The sequence below is a fragment of the Mustela erminea genome, chromosome 1 (genome assembly GCF_009829155.1).
Source record: "Mustela erminea isolate mMusErm1 chromosome 1, mMusErm1.Pri, whole genome shotgun sequence".
Classification (NCBI taxonomy): domain Eukaryota; kingdom Metazoa; phylum Chordata; class Mammalia; order Carnivora; family Mustelidae; genus Mustela; species Mustela erminea.
The window spans coordinates 62,116,716-62,136,591 of record NC_045614.1 but is presented as its reverse complement, the minus strand read 5'-3'; the positions used below and the strand labels follow the sequence as shown (position 1 = coordinate 62,136,591).

Sequence of the window (19,876 nt, the reverse complement as noted above, 5' to 3'; positions counted from 1 at the left end):
CCTTCAGGATTCATTTAGAAAGGTGTCTCTAGAAACAATTTTAATGTCCATCTTCCTATAACATCTTTTTATGTCTTATTTAACTAGAAACTTTGCTCCTCCTGAAGTTATGGGCCACCTTCTTTGCCGACCTTTAATTTCTCCTCCTTCGAAGCCAATTTATAATTCTCCATTTTTAGGTTCTTCATGGCAAATAGGTCCATTCCCTTGGCTGCTGAGGAAAGTTGGGGCGGTGTGGGGGTGTCTGTCGAAACCTCCCATGTTCAGTACTCATTCTTTGGGCCTCTTCGTTATGCCTGCTTGGACCTCTGGAGGTGGCCGCCGAGAGAGCAGCCCAAATCATGGTTTAAGGCCCAGAGCTGGAGTTGGATTGCTCCTTCGGTTCAAAAAGCAGCTCTCTGTCTGCCAGCACTATACGCACACAACGGTTTTTAGATGCTTTAGCCTCACCAGAGAGCCACTGCCCAGAAAAACAAACAGCATTAGCTAGCGCTAGACAAGCCCTACCTCGGCTTCACCACGTGCCCTTGGCTAAAGAGGAAGGGGCGGGACATCCGCCCTGCCCGAGACACTTCCGGAAGTGACGTAGGAGTGTCAACATGCAAGATGGCGGCCCATCACCGGCAGAACACGGCAGGGCGGAGGAAAGTGCAGGTATGGGAGTCCCGCTCCTGGACCTCCAGGACGTGGCCTGCGGCCCCGAGCCCACCTGCAGCAAGGAGATGCCTCGGGCCGCGGTCGTTCAGGGTAGCGGCTTGGGGCGAGCGGGACAGGGCGCGGCCGGCGGCGAGGGGTGGGGCCGCGGCGCTAACGGGTTGAGGAAGGGGCGGGGGGCGGTTGACTGGGCCCTCCTGGCCCAGTCCCGGGACTCTGGGGTGCGCGGTTTGGAGCTCAGATCTGTAAGACTTCAGCTGTCTCGTAGGCTTGGGCTTGCTGGATCTGGAAGGGCTTGTTTCCCACCCACCTGGCTCCCTCTTCCCTTGCTTTTCATCAAAACGCTCTGCCCTATCGCGTCTGAGCCGAGGCCTGCGGGCACTTCCTCGGCGGGCGGCTGCGGAATAGGCCTGTGCGGGGGCGTGGCGGGGCAGCGGGGCGCAGATGACCCTGAGGGGTTTCTGTGGAGGATTCTGCACTTGGGAGCCCTCTGCCTTTTTATGTTTTTGTTTTTGCGGAAGCTTTGTTTCTGCTCAGGTGGAAACGACGTGGAAGTGTGCAGGTGTTAGTGGGAAATTATCATTTTTCTTCATTTCTTCATTTTCATAGTGCATCCTCAAATCTTTTTTCCCGTTTCTAATGATTTATTATTCAGGGGTAAAGAGTTATCTGACCCTTTCGTGTGTTCTTTATGCCTTCGTGAATGCACTCTTATTTTGGGTACAATTAAGAGTTACCGCTCTCTATTATTTTCAGCTGTACAAGGAGTAAAAGGCCTTATGGCAAGTGTTTGACTACAGGTATATTGTATATAGGAGTGACGGTTTCTGCGCTTATTCATTAAACGTTTACTGAGCACTTAATTTAGTCCTAAAGATGTGCAAAAAATTGAGACAGTATGGGACATAAGTAATACCCAGGATCTCTTTATGAACTACGTTATATGTAGTTCTGCAGATTGAAAGCGATTGTTTAATAGGTAAATAGGACAAAGTGATCCTTTAGGAAGGTAACCCCAGCAGTCGCTGTAGGCCATTGTCTTCTGGGCAGTTCACTTACTTGTTTTATTGGTCTCATTGATTCACTACAATGACCTGAGTATTCACTAGATGTCTCTGAGTGATGTCTCTGAATTGAGTGAAATTAATGAGAATCTAAAATAACTTACCTTGTTAGGTGATTTTTAAGTGCATCAGTAACAGGATTTAAGTAACGCCAGCATTCAAGCTAGGTGGGTGAAAATGTGTGCTGTGGACTAAAATGTAACTCAAAATTTTCTTAATTGTGTTCTAGACACTAGAGTGGTACACTTCTTAGGGTAGTGAGGCGGGTTAATCAGGCATCTGTTTCTTGCATTTAAATGTAAAAGGCCATTTAAAAGTATAAGATGAAAAAAAAATTTAAAAAAATAAATAAAAGTATAAGATGAAGAAATATAAATTCGCCACAATGTGTGTGGAAAAATTGAGTCTTTTAATAAGCTGAATGTGAGCCATCGCATGCTGAATGAGGGAGATAATTCATTCTTTGCCGGTCATAATACAAAACTACAGTTTGAGGTTCAGCACTTATTTATCTTGTTCTTGATAGGTCTAGCAGTCAGACTGGTGAAGTAACCTGAAAGTATTTCCTATAAAGAGCTCAAAAGAAGGAAGATTAGCCTGCTGAGGAGAAGATTTAGTGAATCTTGTTAGTTGCTTTCAGAATTTGTCCCCAAGATATAGAACCAATGTGAGAAGCTACAGAGATTGTATCTCATTGTGAGGGAGAACTTTTGTTTTTGGCAGTGTTTTTCAAACTATTCTCTGAGCACTTTTGGCATGTTGGGCTGCATGATTCTTTATTCTTTACTGGGGGCGGGGGGCGGTCCTATGCATTATAAGTTGTTTGCATCATCTTGGCTTCTGTCTACTAGATGTTAGCATCCCTCCAGTGTTGACAACCAAAATTAACTAGATACTTTGAAATGTTCGTGGGAGGTTGAAAACCAGTGTTCTATATCTCTTTGTGCATGTGTACCCAATTTACTTGATTATTTTTTAATTCTGAACAAAATCATAGTATTTATTGTTCAGTGTCCTGCTGTTTGGCAAAATTTTAAATAACATTCCCATTGACCCAGCAATTCCAAGTCTAAAAAATTGTTTTACAAAAGTGCAAATGAGGGGCGGCTGGGTGGCTCAGTTGGTTTAAGTGTCTGCTCAGATCAAGATCCCAGGGTCCTGGGATTGAGCCTTGCTTCGGGGCTCCGGGAATCTGCTTCTCTCCCTCCCTCTTTCTCTTTCTCTCTCTTTCTCTCTCCCTCCCTCTTTCTCTCTCTCTCTCTTTCTCTCTCTCTCTCCCTCCCTCTTTATCTCTCTCTCTTTCCCTCCCTCCCTCCCTCTCTCTCCCAGTGCTCCTGCCCTGGCTCATGTTTCTCTGGCTCTTTAATTAATTAATTTAAATTAATTTTTAAAATTTTAAATAGTTTAATTTTTTAAAAAGTTTAATTTTTAAAAAAACAGCTTTCTCTAGTTGTGCAAGAGTGTTTATTTTAAGAATGCTGTTATTGTGAAAAAACTCAATGTCCATCAGTAGTCACTTAGCAGATAAATACACTTACGTAGTGGATTAATTTGCAGTTGTTAAAAAGATAAGCTTGATCCATATTATTAAAAAGGAAAGATGTCCAGAAGTCAGAAAAACAAGTCAACATAACATAGTCCCATTTCCACAAAGGAAATAATGTGTTTTAAACGTCTGGAAGGCTATTAACAGTGATTATCTCTAGTATTAGATTATGTGATTATGGATAAGACAGGAAATGGGATATCTTTTATTTTAAAATATATGTTAATATATATTTTCAAGCTTTTTACAAAATTTTTGTTTTTATGAATAAAATCTCCATTTTGGAAAAAGTGTATAAGCCTACCTAAAGATTTTTGCTTCTTGGCTGTCTAGTAGCAAGAGGCAGTAGCCCTGAGCTTCATTATTAAGTTGTAGGCCAAAAAGAACCCTTGAGACTTATAATACTGATAAATAACCAGTGGAGAGGGGTCCAAACATTACTGCTTATTAATTATAGACATAATGAAGAATGAACACATGTCCTACCATCTTCGACTTCTAAGCAGCCTGAAGGTGAGTATGAGGGGGAGGGTGGATTTGTGATTGGCAGAAACATGATCAGACAGTCAAATGTATGAATTCAGATATATGATGCAGATTTTTTCCTGATAATCAAGGTACCAAGCAAGTATTTTCATTCCCTGGTGGTCCCTTACTGTTACTATTTTCTTTTGTTTTGTTGTTGTTGTTGTTGTTGTTGTTGCGTATCAGTGATTTTATTTCTTTTTTTTTAATTTTTAATTTTTAATTTTTTATAAACATATATTTTTATCCCCAGGGGTACAGGTCTGTGAATCACCAGGTTTACACACTTCACAGCACTCACCAAAGCACATACCCTCCCCAATGTCCATAATCCCACCCCCTTCTCCCAACCCCCCTCCCCCCAGCAACCCTCAGTTTGTTTTGTGAGATTAAAAGTCACATATGGTTTGTCTCCCTCCCAATTCCATCTTGTTTCATTGATTCTTCTTCTACCCACTTAAGCTCCCATGTTGCATCACCACTTCCTCATATCAGGGAGATCATATGATAGTTGTCTTTCTCTGCTTGACTTATTTCGCTAAGCATGATACACTCTAGTTCCATCCATGTTGTCGCAAATGGCAAGATTTCATTTCTTTTGATGGCTGCATAGTATTCCATTGTGTATATATACCACATCTTCTTGATCCATTCATCTGTTGATGGACATCTAGGTTCTTTCCATAGTTTGGCTATTGTGGACATTGCTGCTATAAACATTCGGGTGCACGTGCCCCTTTGGATCACTATGTTTGTATCTTTAGGGTAAATACCCAGTAGTGCAATTGCTGGGTCATAGGGCAGTTCTATTTTCAACATTTTGAGGAACCTCCATGCTGTTTTCCAGAGTGGCTGCACCAGCTTGCATTCCCACCAACAGTGTAGGAGGGTTCCCCTTTCTCCGCATCCTCGCCAGCATCTGTCATTTCCTGACTTGTTGATTTTAGCCATTCTGACTGGTGTGAGGTGATACCTCATTGTGGTTTTGATTTGTACTTTCCTGATGCTGAGTGATGTGGAGCACATTTTCATGTGTCTGTTGGCCATCTGGATGTCTTCTTTGCCGAAATGTCTGTTCATGTCCTCTGCCCATTTCTTGATTGGATTATTTGTTCTTTGGGTGTTGAGTTTGCTAAGTTCTTTATAGATTCTGGACACTAGTCCTTTATCTGATATGTCGTTTGCAAATATCTTCTCCCATTCTGTCAGTTGTCTTTTGATTTTATTAACTGTTTCCTTTGCTGTGCAAAAGCTTTTGATCTTGATGAAATCCCAATAGTTCATTTTTGCCCTTGCTTCCCTTGCCTTTGGCGATGTTCCTAGGAAGATGTTGCTGCGGCTGAGGTCGAAGAGGTTGCTGCCTGTGTTCTCCTCAAGGATTTTGATGGATTCCTTTCGCACATTGAGGTCCTTCATCCATTTTGAGTCTATTTTCATGTGTGGTGTAAGGAAATGGTCCAATTTCATTTTTCTGCATGTGGCTGTCCAATTTTCCCAGCACCATTTATTGAAGAGGCTGTCTTTTTTCCATTGGACATTCTTTCCTGCTTTGTCGAAGATGAGTTGACCATAGAGTTGAGGGTCTATTTCTGGGCTCTCTATTCTGTTCCATTGATCTATGTGTCTATTTTTGTGCCAGTACCATGCTGTCTTGATGATGACAGCTTTGTAATAGAGCTTGAAGTCCGGAATTGTGATGCCACCAACTTTGGCTTTCTTTTTCAATATCCCTTTGGCTACTCGAGGTCTTTTCTGGTTCCATATAAATTTTAGAATTATTTGTTCCATTTCTTTGAAAAAGATGGATGGTACTTTGATAGGAATTGTATTAAATGTGTAGATTGCTTTAGGTAGCATAGACATTTTCACAATATTTATTCTTCCAATCCAGGAGCATGGAACATTTTTCCATTTCTTTGTGTCTTCCTCAATTTCTTTCATGAGTACTTTATAGTTTTCTGAGTATAGATTCTGTGCCTCTTTGGTTAGGTTTATTCCTAGGTATCTTATGGTTTTGGGTGCAATTGTAAATGGGATTGACTCCTTAATTTCTCTTTCTTCTGTCTTGTTGTTGGTGTAGAGAAATGCAACTGATTTCTGTGCATTGATTTTATATCCTGACACTTTACTGAATTCCTGTACAAGTTCTAGCAGTTTGGGAGTGGAGTCTTTTGGGTTTTCCACATATAGTATCATATCATCTGTGAAGAGTGATAATTTGACTTCTTCTTTGCCGATTTGGATGCCTTTAATTTCCTTTTGTTGTCTGATTGCTGAGGCTAGGACCTCTAGTACTATGTTGAATAGCAGTGGTGATAATGGACATCCCTGCCGTGTTCCTGACCTTAGCGGAAAAGCTTTCAGTTTTTCTCCATTGAGAATGATATTTGCGATCAGTTTTTCATAGATGGCTTTGATGATATTGAGGAATGTGCCCTCTATCCCTACACTTTGAAGAGTTTTGATCAGGAAGGGATGCTGTACTTTGTCAAATGCTTTTTCAGCATCTATTGAGAGTATCATATGGTTCTCGTTCTTTCTTTTATTGATGTGTTGTATCACATTGACTGATTTGCGGATGTTGAACCAACCTTGCAGCCCTGGAATAAATCCCCCTTGATCGTGGTGAATAATCCTTTTAATGTACTGTTGAATCCTATTGGCTAGTATTTTGGTGAGAATTTTTGCATCTGTGTTCATCAAGGATATTGGTCTATAGCTCTCTTTTTTGATGGGATCCCTGTCTGGTTTTGGGATCAAGGTGATGCTGGCCTCATAAAATGAGTTTGGAAGTTTTCCTTCCATTTCTATTTTTTGGAACAGTTTCAGGAAAATAGGAATTAGTTCTTCTTTAAATGTTTGGTAGAATTCCCATGGGAAGCTGTCTGGCCCTGGGCTTTTGTTTGTTTGGAGATTTTTAATGACTGTTTCAATGTCCTTACTGGTTATGGGTCTGTTCAGGCTTTCTATTTCTTCCTGGTTCAGTTGTGGTAGTTTATATGTTTCTAGGAATGCATCCATTTCTTCCAGATTGTCAAATTTGTTAGCGTAGAGTTGCTCATAGTATGTTCTTATAATAGTTTGTATTTCTTTGGTGTTAGTTGTGATCTCTCCTCTTTCATTCATGATTTTATTTATTTGGGTCCTTTCTCTTTTCTTTTTGATAAGTCGGGCCAGTGGTTTATCAATTTTATTAATTCTTTCAAAGAACCAGCTCCTAGTTTCGTTGATTTGTTCTATTGTTTTTTTTGGTTTCTATTTCATTGATTTCTGCTCTGATCTTTATGATTTCTCTTCGCCTGCTGGGCTTAGGGTTTCTCTCTTGTTCTTTCTCCAGCTCCTTTAGGTGTAGGGTTAGGTTGTGTACCTGAGACCTTTCTTGAGAAAGGCTTGTACTGCTATATATTTTCCTCTCAGGACTGCCTTTGTTGTGTCCCACAGATTTTGAACCGTTGTGTTTTCATTATCATTTGTTTCCATGATTTTTTTCAATTCTTCTTTAATTTCCCGGTTGACCCATTCATTCTTTAGAAGGATGCTGTTCAGTCTCCATGTATTTGGGTTCTTTCCAAACTTCCTTTTGTGGTTGAGTTCTAGCTTTAGAGCATTGTGGTCTGAAAATATGCAGGGAATGATCCCAATCTTTTGATACCGATTGAGTCCTGATTTAGGACCGAGGATGTGATCTATTCTGGAGAATGTTCCATGTGCACTAGAGAAGAATGTGTATTCTGTTGCTTTGGGATGAAATGTTCTGAATATATCTGTGATGTCCATCTGGTGCCTTACTGTTATTATTTTCTGACAGCTAGAGTCTATTGGTTGACTCAAACTCTTTTTCTCTCACTCTCCCTCTTCCTCCCTCTCCCTCTCTCCCTCTCTCCATCACAATGGACTCTTCCCTCATTTGCTTCAGAATTCTTGAAATGAGGTTATCAGTGCTCATCCTATTCAGGAGCAGCAACCATGCCCTAGTATCCAGTGATGTTTTAAGTATATACATACTTGGCCTTCCATAACAGGATTCTTTTCCTTGGAAATGACCCCCAAATCCAACTTAACGAGGCTCACATAATAAAAGACATGTGTTGGCTCAGGTAAATGAAAAATCAAGAGGTAATGCTGGTTTCATGCAAATCTTGAACCAGCAGGTTCACTGTGACTCTAACCTAAGAAATGTTGTAATGTCAGCTTTACCATTGCGCTGCTGCTGAGTTCTCTTCCATTCCCAAACTCCCAGCTCTAAGCCTTCACTCTATTGGAGGGGGGTGAGGGGGCAGGAATGGGCTGTCCCATCCCAGTTCTTCTGTCCTTTCACAGTGTTCAAGTCTCTTAAGTAGCTCCTGTAAATTTTCTTCTAGGATTTGCTTGCCTTGAGGAGAAGAAATGGGGAATGCATGGAGAGGCAGCCAACAAAGGTTTCTTCTATCAGTACTTACCTTTTTTCTTTGCCAAATATTTAGTTATTCCAGACCTATTCAGAACTCAGTGTGGGTCCTTATTTTTGATTCTGAGTCCCAGTTTTGGGTTGGTTGTTTAATCTTTGAGACCTTTTTTTTAAAGGAAGTAAAGTGTGCCAAATCCTGACTTCTCAAGGAAAGACCTTTACAAATTAGCTGTATGTCCAAGATGAATTACTTTTTATGTAGGATGGGTAGTAGAACAAATTATAACAATGTGACAGCCATTGGAACAGAGGTCAGTAAACTTTTTCTCTAAGGGGTCAGATGGTAAGTATTTTAGGCCTTGCAGGCCATTTTACTGCATTATAAACTACTCAACTCTGCCATTATAATGTGAAAGCAGCCATAGACAACACCTAGATGAATAGATGTGGCTGTGTTCCAATAAAAAGTTTGTTTACAGAAGCAGGCTTTAGCCCGGATTAGGACCGTGGGTAGTTTTTTACTAACCCCTAGAGGAGTTTTACCAACACGCCCTGACTACAAGTCACGCTAGAAGATGTCCTATTTTTATCTGCAAGAGTGCTTTTTAGAATAGTTTTGAAAATTGGCACTCTTGAAACTAGGTACAAGAAGGAAGTAATGGGCCACAGAATTGAACAGGGAAAACAGATGTGGGAATTACTGCTATCTGGCCAATTTTTCTTGGCCAGATTTAGTCTGATTTAACCTGATAGCTGGAAGTAGCCTTACACTAAAAAACTGTGTGATTCCACTTATAGAATGTTATAGAATAGACAGAATTAATCTGTTTTGAAAAAAGTCAGATCTAGGTTGCCTAGGAATGGGGTGTAGAGGTTGGGAAGCAGAGGAGGAAACATTTTAGGGTGGTAATAATGTTCTTTATGTCTTGGGTAGGGGTTTGTATTAAACAGATCCATACATTTGTTAGAAGTGTCTGTATACACATAAGATTTCTACTTTTCATTATATGTAAATTTTACCTTAAAAGAAAGCTGTTTTTTAAAAAAGCCACAAATAAATAATGAACTTTAGATGATGATATACAAGTTGAAGTATTTAGGGGGAAGTGGTATTGATGTGCAACTTATTTTGAAAGGCATTGAAAGTAATAGATCAAGTGGTTGGATGGGTATGAGATAAACAAATACAAACAGTGTTAATTGTAGAATAGATGTGGGTATACAGACATTTGCCATGTAACTCTTTCAACTTTGAAATTTTTGTAATATAATGTTGGATGAAAATAAGCTTTAAATGTTAAAAAATGGTTAGTGATAAGCAGCAGCAGCCGGGGGAAGTGAAATTTTAAGTGTGGTGGCCAGAAAAGGATTTGCTGAGAAGTTGACTCTTGAGTAAGGATCTGAAGGAAATGAGATTGCCATCTGGAAGAACATTCCAGTGAGAACATCAGATGTAAAAGTCCTGATTGGGAATGTACCTGGCTTATTTGTGGAATGCTAATGAATCCTTTGTGGCTAGTATGGAGTCAGTGAGGAAAGAGGAGCAGGAGATGAAATCAGAGAGGTAACTGCAAGCCAGATCTTTTAGAGCCCTATAGGTCATAGGAAGGGCTTTGGCTTTTGCTCTTGAATGAGATGGAAAGCAATTGGTGAACTTGGAGCAGAGGAATATATACAATATATGCATGTTTTAATAGGACCAGCCTGGCTGCTGTATTTAGAACAAACTGCAGATGAGCAAGGGCAGAGCAGGGGGACAGTAGCTATTTAAGAAATCCAGATAATAGTGCTCCATGAAGGGTGGTGAGAAATAGTTACATTTTGGAAGACTAGACTCACTGACAGGATGTGAGATGAGACAAACTGAAGTAGTGCTGGCGCCAAGGTTTTTGGCCTGAGTGACTGAAAGAACGGAGTTGCCATTAATGCCCATCAGTGAGAGAGACTACAGGAAAAGCTAGTTTGGAGAGGAGTGTTGGTTTGGACAATGCCACAATTAAGATGCCTGTTAGACATCCAAGTGGAGGTAAGTCAGGGCACACTGTTGGAGAGTAGGGGGTGGAGCAGGCTGGAGAAATAGCCCAAAGTCTTCTTTTGTGAGCCTGAAATGTTTTATTTGTCTTTTAAGGTGTTTATTTATTTATTTGGCGGAGAGAGAACGCAAATAAGCGGGGGGGGGGGGGGCCAGACAGGCAGAGGGAGAGGGAGAAGCAGGCTCCCCGCTGAGCAGGGGGCCCAATGGGGGCTTGATCCCAGGCTCACTCCTACGACTCTAGGATCATGACTGAGCCCAAGGCAGCTGCTTAACGGATTGAACTACCCAGGCACCCCAAGCCTGAAATGCTTTGAAGTATCCCTTGTTTGCTTAAAAAGTTTGTGAATTTTGTACTTATTCCGTGATATAGCATATTTGTTTTCATATAAAAAATTGCCACTGTGATTGGCAGAATTCCCCCTGCCCCCCAGCAAATGCCCATGCCTATTCCTTGGAAGTTGTGAATATGTTATATTGCATGATAAAAAGAACTTCACAGATGTAATTAAGGTTACCGACCTTAATGGGGGATTATCCTGGATTATCCCAGTAGACCCAATTTAATCATGTGAAGTCTTAAATGCAGAGTGTATTCTCACAGTGGACACAGAAGTCAGAGAGATTTGAGGCACTAAAGGGACCCTCTGTAGGAGAGGGCACAAAGAAAGTAGGAGAATGACAGCATGCAGCCTATAGGAGCAAAGATGGACCCCTGGCTGACAGCCAGCAAGGAAACAGGACCTTCAGTTCTACGGCTTGAATGAGCTTGGAGGCCAACTCTCCTAGAGCCTCTGAGAAGGAACACAGACCTACCAGTCAACTCTTGTCCATATTGGCCTTGTGAGAGCAGAGGACTTAGCTCAGTATGGACTCCTGACCTTCAGAATTGTGAAATAATAAATGGGAGTTGTTTGAAGCCACTAAATTTGTGGTAATTTATTATGTCAGCAGCAGAAAACTAATCTGATTATCATGAAATTTATCAAGGATAGTTTTTCTCCTGATTGCCTCTACCCTCCTGCATATTACCAATAATTCAAGGCTATTTAAACTTGAAATGCAGAGACAGATCACATGAAATTTAGTGGATCGTCCCCATTATCTGATTTCTTTATTTTGGGTCCCAGATAATTGTTGGAGAAATTAATCAGAGAGTGCTTACTAAGCCAGTTACAAATACTTAAGAGTGTAACCTAACTGGATAATTGCTGCTGGGGCGCTACCATATTCTTTTCCTTGTTCGTCCCTTTACATGTTTCTTCTAAAATGCATAGCTCCTACCAAAGGTCTGGCTTCCCATCCCTTGCAGAGTTCTTAAAGTACCCTCTGCTCTTCCCCATGCCCCCGCTTTTTAAGCAATTTTAAATGGTCAGATATGATTCTTCATCTCTGCATTTGCCTATACCCTTGACTGTCTAAATAAGGTTTTTCCAGGACTTTGCTCACTCATTCATTACTACCATCTCCAGCACCTTCTGCTTTTCTTTTTCCTTTTCTTCCATCTCTTCTGCCTTCAAAGCTTACCTACATCTTGGGGTGGGGTTGGGGGAGGTGGGGAGTGGCAGCAGATTTCACTTAACTTGCTATGACTTCTCTTATATTCTTTCCACACTAGAATGAAAGCTCCAGGGCTACCTGGGTGGCTCAGTTGGTTAAGGGTCTGCCTTCAGCTGAGGTCATGATCTCAGGGTCTTAGGATCAAGCCACGTGTCAGGCTCCCAGCTTAATTAGGAGGCTGCTTCTCCCTCTCCTTCTGCTCCTCCACCCTGCTCATGTGTACACTCTCCCTGTCTCTCTGTCTCTCTCTCTCAAATAAAGAAATGTCTTAAAAAATAAATAAAAGATTGAAAGCTCCAGGAAGCCTTCTGTGCTCACTCACAAAATCCTCAGTGTTTAGAATTGAGCCTAGACACTGGTGGATGCTTCATCAATATTTGTTGAAAGAACTGCATCCTGTTTTTCTTTTATCTACAGCCATTTATTTTATTTTATTTACTTATTTGAGGGAGAGAGTGAGAGAGGACACAGAGGAAGAGGAAAAAGCAGACTCCCCTCCCAAGCAGGGATCCCAGTGCGGAGCTTGATCCCAAGACCCTGGGCTTATGACCTGAGTGGAAGGCAGATACTACTTAACTGACTGAACCTCCCAGGTGCCCCAATTTTTTTTTAAAAGATTTTATTTATTTATCTGACAGAGATCACAATGAGGCAGAGAGGCAGGCAGAGAGAAAAAGAGGGAAGCAGGCTCCCCACTGAGCAGAGAGCCTGATGCGGGGCTCAATCCCAGGACCCCGGGATCATGACCTGAGCCTAAGGCAGAGGCTTTAACCTACTGAGCCACCCAGGCGCCCCCAGGTGCCCCAGTTTGTTTTCTTTAACAATACGTTTTTAGGGGCACCTGGTTGGCTCAATCGGTTAAGTGTCCAGCTTTTGATTTCAGCTCAGGTCATAATCTCAGGGTTGTGAGATCAGACCCCTCACTGGGTTAGAGCCTGCTTGGGATTCTCTCTCTTCCTTCCCCTCTGCCCCTCCCCCCACCCTTGTGCTCTCTCTCTCTCTCAAACTAAGTTCTTAATGATATGTCTTAGAATATACCAGCATATAGAATTCATTTTTTTTTTTAAGATTTTATTTATTTGAAAGAGCGTGCACATGAGAGACGACACAAGCAGGGGTTGCAGCAGAGGGAGAGGGAGAAGCAGGCCCCTGGCTGAGCAGGGAGCCCGACATAGTGGTGGATCCCAGGACACTGGGATCATGACCCGAGCCGAAGGCAGGTGCCCAGCCAACTGAGCCACCCAGGCGCCCCTCATTTTCATTCTTTGATGACCACTTAGAATGGATAATTTATCTAGTTATTTCCTTTTTGAAGATACTATTGTTGTTTTGTCCATCATACTAAAATTTACTAAAAAAAATTCATAACAGTTAAAAAATAATAAAGGAAGTCTTACAAAAGTAAACAAAAGGACAAAGATCCATAATATAGAATGCATAAAAGATGTAGGATCATTTTGGAAGTTCCAGCATCTGATCAATGGGGGTTTGAGAAGGAGCAGAGAAACCAGATTATTAGTGACATCATACAAGAAAGTTTTCGAGAGCTGAAGTGCCACAATCTTGTAGATTGAAAGGGCTTTCTTAGTGCATGGCAAAATTGATAAAAGGACCAAAAAATAAATAAGTAAAGCAGCAAAAAAATAGAGAAGATCCTAAACACTTAGGAGTGAGGAGAGTGGGCAGGTGGCAGTACAGGAAACAATGAAAATGAGATCACTTTAGAATGAAATGAAACAGAATGCCGTTGAATTCAGTAACAATGCTGCATGCTGGATTGGAAGTTGGAGCCGGGGCTTCCAGAAGCAGAGGGGTTTTTCTACATGGGCTTCTTCACCCTGCCAAATCAGATGTAGAGGTAAAGACCTTTTTAGGCTTGTAAGGACTAAAATCACCTCCCATGCAGCTTTTACTGTGTTAGTTTCTTAAGGTGCTGGGAATGGGTTTCAGCAAAACTGGAGAGTGAAGACAGAAGAAAAGAGACATTGTAACTCAGGAAACAATGGCTTGAACCCAGCCTAGCCTAGAAGAGCAGTAAAGGAAAGCATCCAAGGTGCCAGCTGTGCCAGCGGACAGAGAGGGCAGGTAGCCTGGGCCAGAGTGAGAGGATGTGTGTTTCTGAGAGATTTCTGGGTAAAGCGGGGTGATCTGGGCCTTTGCTCTAATATCTAACATGGTGCTGCAATGACAGGGAGTTGAAATTAAAGTAGAGGAAAGCACTGAAGAAGGGAAGAAAGGGAGAACACCAGGGAAAACAAAAAGCTAAGAAAAAAAATGTATTCTTGGTACAGTTCTTGGCCAGTCAGTAGACAGCATTTACAAAGGTGAACAGTGTAGCTAGTGCTAGTGATGCATTCACCTGAAAATCGTGGTACATTTATATCATAAGAGTAGAGGGAGGAGTTACTGAGGGGAGTCACTATCCCAGCCTGCCATAGCCTGAATAAACAGATAATGTCTAAAATGGGTAAGCCAGAAGGTTGTAGGATAAGCACAATATTTTGAGAAAGGGGTAACTCTGCAGAGCAACCAAGAGTTGAAATGAGTTACCCCAGGGAATTAAGACTGGGTATAAGGAGTCTTACCTGGACAACACGATTTTCATCAGAGTCTTTCAATACTACGGTATTTGATCTTCTGAGTATAGGCAAGAATTACTTGGACAGAAATTATACATTCAAAAAACTAACTAATATGTGTCTGTCATAAAACATTCATACCATACAAAAAAGGCACGAGTGAATGACAGTCACCGTAATTCCATCACTTGGGAGTAACTACTGATAGTTTTATGTATGTATATCCTTCCAAACTTATTGTTTTAAAATACACATTTAATATTCTGCAACGTGTTTATAATATTTATTTTTCACTCCTCTGTTGGACATATTTCACTACAAAAAAACACATCATGGCTTTCTTCCATGTTGGTTAGTCTGTATCTGCATCAACATTTTTAATGACTAAATAGCATTCTCTTTTAAAAGGTGTGTGCCAAAATTAACCCAACTAGGATACTTCTAATTCTTTGCCATTTCTAATCACACATCTGTAGCAGATACCCTTGAAGAGGTAAGCCTGGATTTGTTTTGCTGAGAATTACTTTCCACCTGGAATGAGGACCTAACAATCATGTTGTTACTTTCTGACCATTTCCCACTGGACCAATCAGATAATCTGCCAGAAATTTGAACTTTAAGATTCCTATGTGCAACATAGTCTCCACTATGAAATGTGCCTTGGAGCCCCAGAGAAGAAGAGATTAAAAGAGGTTGAAATTGACAATGAAGCTGTCTTGGTTCTGATGGCTTTCCAGTATCTGATTCATGCAACAATATTTATTGTGTCTTTTATGTGCCAGACACTATAATGAGGTACAGTGATAGAAGGCACAAGGCTGACAAGTTCCTTACCCTCTTGAAGCTTTTATTCTAAAGGAGAAGATACAACAAAAAAAGAGAAATACAGAGAGTGGTAAGAACCATGCAAGAAATAAATAGGGTAAGTGATGGAGGAAGGAGATCAGGGGATGCCTTTCAGAAGAGGTGACTTTTCTGCTAAGATCTGAAGGGCCAGGATGAGCCAGACCAGATAAAAGCCGGGGGAAGGTATTCTTGGGGGTTTATAGAGATGGGGGATATTCTTGGCACAGGGAACAGTTCATACTGAAGCCCTGGTATGGGTGGGCTTGATGTGTTTGAGGAACAGAACAGAGTTTGGAGTAACTCTCATGAAAGAAGCCGAGGGGAGTGAGTTTGAAGTGAGTGTGAAGATGCAGGATCCAAAGCATGTGAGGAGTTTGGACTCTTAATGCTGTGAAAAACCTTTGGAAGATTGCAGTAGAGAAGTGTCATGATTTTATTTTAAAAATGTCATATTTTTAAATATTTTTATAGTCATGACCATATTTCCTGCCCTTGGGCCCTTGTATCTTTATGTTAAATACCCTCTCTTTCTCGCTCTTTTTAATTTAAGCTGATTTGAGTAAATATCTATTACAGTTACTTGTACCCAAAAGACTAGGTCAAAAACAACACTTTAGTTTTTGTGCATAAAGCCCTGGCCCTTTTTGTTTCTTTATTTATGTGTTTGTTGACATCTTTTCTTTTGAAAAAGTATCCTCTTCATGATCTATATTCTTCTGTCTGTTAGAGAGTTTGATGACTTCTTACTGTTTTGTATGGACTCTGTAGGTTCTCAAGAGTAAACGTTTGTCTTTCATATATATTTCATTATTTTCCCAGTTAGATATTTGCCTTTTCACCTTGCTCATCTTATTTTTTTGGCATTCAGAGTTTGGTTTGGTTTTGGTTTTTCCCCTCTAAATAACAACAGCATTATTGAGATAAAATTTGTGAACTCACCCTGTTGAAGTATAGGATCCAGGGTTCCTTTGTAAATTCATAGTGTTGCACATTGATCACCTTATTCAGAGCCTTTTGTCACCCCAGAAAGAAACCTTATATCCATTAGTATTCACCCCCATTTTCTGTCCTCCAAGTCCCTGGCAACCACTAGTACACTTTCTCTTTCTGTAGATTTACCTGTTCTGGACATTTCGTGGAAATAGACTCCTAAAATAGGTGGCCTTTTGTAACTGGTCTCTTTAACTTAGCATGATGTTTTTAAGATTCTGTCAGTGTTTGAGCCTCTGTCAGTACTTCACTGCTTTTTTGGCTGAATAAGATTCCATTGCACAGATATACCACATTTTGTCTATCTTTTCATCAGTTGGTGGGCATCTGAGTTGTTTCCACTTCTTGGCTGTTGTGAATAATGCAGCTTGAGCAGTTGTATATGTATGGAAGGTTTTGACTTGTGTTGGTCAGAGCAGCATTGGTCTTTTTCTTTGAAAAGATTACCATTTCTTGTCATATCAGCAGAACCTTCTCTATGTAGAGATTGTACATATTTGCCTGTCTTTTTAAAGTATTTTTATGATTAAATTGTTAAATTTCGATCTTTAGTTCATATGCAGTTTCATTTTGGTTTAAGATTTAGAGAAAGGATATAACTTTTCCCAGTGGAATCACTAGATACTCCTAGACAATTTATTAAAGAGGTTCTCGTGCCTTCATTGATTTGAAACACTACGTTTATATCAAAATTAAGAATTTTCAATAGGAAAATACGTGTCCAAATTTTGTTTTATTCTAGTAATCCTTTTACTCCATTGTAATTCTCATAGCTTTACCTTTTAAGATCTTTAAAGACTATCCTTTTGTTTTTAAAAAATGAGTGGGTATTTTCTAGACAGTGTACTACTGTATGTGTTTTGTCAGCTTCTAGAAAATCTGGTAGGATTCTAACCAAAGTTGGATTAAATTCACAAATTTAGGAAAGAATTATTAATTTTGAATCTCTTGTGCTATAATATGGCACATCTCCTTTATTCAAATTGTTCTTTTTTGTACCTTGTGCTGTTGATTATGTATCTTCCTCACAAAATATGTTTTTAGTACTTATTCTTGTTCTCATTGTAAGTCATCCCCCCCCCCCCCAAGTTTTTTCTTAACTAGTTACTTTGTTAGATTAGATACATTTGTCTTCAGGCACCTAGGTGGCTCAGTGGGTTAAGTTTCTCCCTTTGGCTCACATCATGATCCAGGGTCCTGGGATTGAGCCCCAAGTTGGTCCCTGCTCAGCCGAGGGTCATCTTCTCCCTCTCCCTCTTCCCCTGCTTGTTCTTTCTTGCTCACTATCTCTGTCTCTCTCCATTGAATAAATAAAATCTTTAAAAAAAAGAAAGAAAGAAAGAAACATTTTGCTTTGGGCTGCCTTTTTATTGCTTATAATTGCTTTTGGTTGATTCTCTTGGGTTTTCACATGGAGCAGAGCAGACAGGTTACCAACAGCAAAGTAGAGGAAAACGCATTGAAGGAAATGTTTAGCATATTACAGGAACACAAAACTTCATTTTGTGTAGCAGGTCGGTTGAGGCCTTTTTGAGGAAGCATCATTTAAATACATGTAAAGACTGCAAATGAGTGGGGAGGAAGAGCTTCCACACAGAGGAACCAGTGAGTGCGATGGTCTGGAGGCACAGTGTGCCAGAATGGCGAGCAGAGTGTGCAAAGATGAGTGGCAGGAGAAGAGGCCAGTCAAGGAGTTCAGATCAAATCCTGAGTTAAGGAGAGTAAGTAGCTAAAGAGGTTTAGAGCAGAGGTAAGATACATTCTAGTTTACATTTGTAAAAAATGGCCCAGCTGTTTTGTGGAAAATGGATTCAAGACAGCCAAGAGTGGGGAGGAGTCTGGTTAGGAAGCAGTTGTAGTAAGTTAGGTTTATACCTACTAGTCCTGGACTAGGCTATTATGAATGTCATTCTTATCCACTTCTCAGTGTTTCAGTCTCTACAGAATAAAATGACATTTTTATAGGGTTGAAAAATAAGTTTTATATTGGAAAACATGGGATTTTGGATTTCACATTGGCTACTAGTAGACTGCGTTTTATTATTGCATGTCTTGTGACTTCATAAAAAGCAAATCTGGACGTATTTATCAGGTATCCTATGTTATTCGAGATGAAGTGGAGAAGTACAACAGAAATGGAGTCAATGCCCTGCAGCTGGATCCAGCACTGAACAGACTTTTCACGGCCGGTCGAGACTCAATCATAAGAATATGGAGTGTCAATCAGCACAAGGTAAGGCAGGGAGTGCGTTTTACATTTTAAATCTGTACTCAGTAAACGTCAGTCTGTCTGATATGGCACCTTTCACAGTTTCACATTTAATCTCTGAGCAGTGACTTATTTGGTACACTGCAACCAGAATTCTGTAAGCCTCTGAGAAAAACACCCCTCGAGGAATATTCAAAACTGCTTTAGCTAAAGTGGGGACCGTGTAAACTAGGTATGTGATAAGAGCTCTCTGGTACAAAGCAACAAAGATTGGTTTGGTAGGAGGATTACTTTGAGCAATTTATTTTCCGGTTTTAAGTATGTTCCCCAAAAGGTTCTTGGCAGCCCTTTACAGTGCTTTAAAAAAAAAAGAAAAAGTTGGATATGCTTTTTTTACGTTTATAATTAATCTGGAACTTTTGATTTCTTTCTTTAAAAGTGATTAGGATGCCAAAAAAATCCTTAGGGCCTTATTAGATAATAAAAGGTTGATATAAAAATACAAAGACAACATGGTCAGCTTCTTCAGGAGATTTCTTAAACAGGGAGAGGACTTCAATCTATGTAAAAAATTAATCCCCAGTCAAATGGAAAGGCACTCTTTTTATATTTTCTTTGAATGCCTGTATTGTGAATGACATAGGAAGGAAGATTCAGGGAAGGAGAAAGAGCATTTACTGAGCTCCTAGGCATGTACCAGATATACTCTGAGCCCTTTCCTCTCCAGTGTGGTTTTCTCACAACAGCCCTTCAAGGCAGCTGATATGATTCATTTTCATAGATGAGAAGACGGGCTCAGAGAAACCCATGGTTAAATAGCTGGTAGGTGACAGAATTAGATCCCAGTCTAACTTCAGAACCCTGGGGCTTGACCTTGTAGTTTTAAAAGGCTGTGTCTTTCTAACAATCTGTGGAAGTCTGATGTTCAGTCTGAAAAAGAGCCACTACTCTGCACAGTTGCTGGATAATGTTTCTTCAGATGGACTTCGGTCCAGTCGGCTTTAAATTTTTTAGCCAGTGGAAATAGTGGTGGCCAAGTATCAGAAACTAAGAATACTGTGGCTTTGAAATACTTGTTAGAACTCATGTTTGAATTGGAATGTCACTTTCCTAGGAATTGATAGTATTTCAAATACATTAAGGAAAATACTCGCAAGAACTTAAGCCTCAGAGAATCTAGCAAGCTACCTGTCCTGCCCTTAGAAATCTTTTTTCCAGTCTTCATTTCATGATAAGACTGAGTAGCATCATTTCTCAAATAAATCTGTAGAGAGCTGAGCTGTTCTTTTCACCCTTGAAGAGTCTTGAACTTGCCTGTGTTTGGTATAGGATGTAACTAAATGCTTTAAAAGGCCTCTCCTGGTATTTAAGCCAAGAGAGAAGAATGGAAGAATCTCAAGTTACTGAATTGAAACAGTGGCACAGGTAGTACTCCTTTAACTTTGGGCTTCTGGTTCTTCTCTGAACTGCTATAGATATCATGA

At 40.4% G+C, this 19,876-nt stretch overlaps 1 protein-coding gene across 8 annotated transcripts in view; it reads left to right on the top strand.

Annotated features, from left to right (window-relative positions):
• The first annotated feature begins 579 nt into the window (after positions 1–579).
• WDR48 (WD repeat domain 48) overlaps positions 580–19,876 on the top strand; it is a 50,446-nt gene continuing 31,149 nt past the window's right edge. For 3 of the 8 annotated variants that reach the window (XM_032348669.1, XM_032348306.1, XM_032348223.1), the window contains exons 1-4: positions 580–654; positions 3,722–3,777; positions 8,151–8,207; positions 18,276–18,416. In XM_032348669.1, the coding sequence (XP_032204560.1) occupies positions 600–654; positions 3,722–3,777; positions 8,151–8,207; positions 18,276–18,416 (309 nt within the window). In that variant the 5' untranslated portion in view covers positions 580–599. Of the gene's footprint in view, positions 655–3,721; positions 3,778–8,150; positions 8,208–13,172; positions 13,627–13,647; positions 13,854–15,129; positions 15,270–18,275; positions 18,417–19,876 lie in introns of those variants that run through there. The other 5 variants (XM_032348487.1, XM_032348568.1, XM_032348828.1 and 2 more) reach the window with 5 other exon arrangements.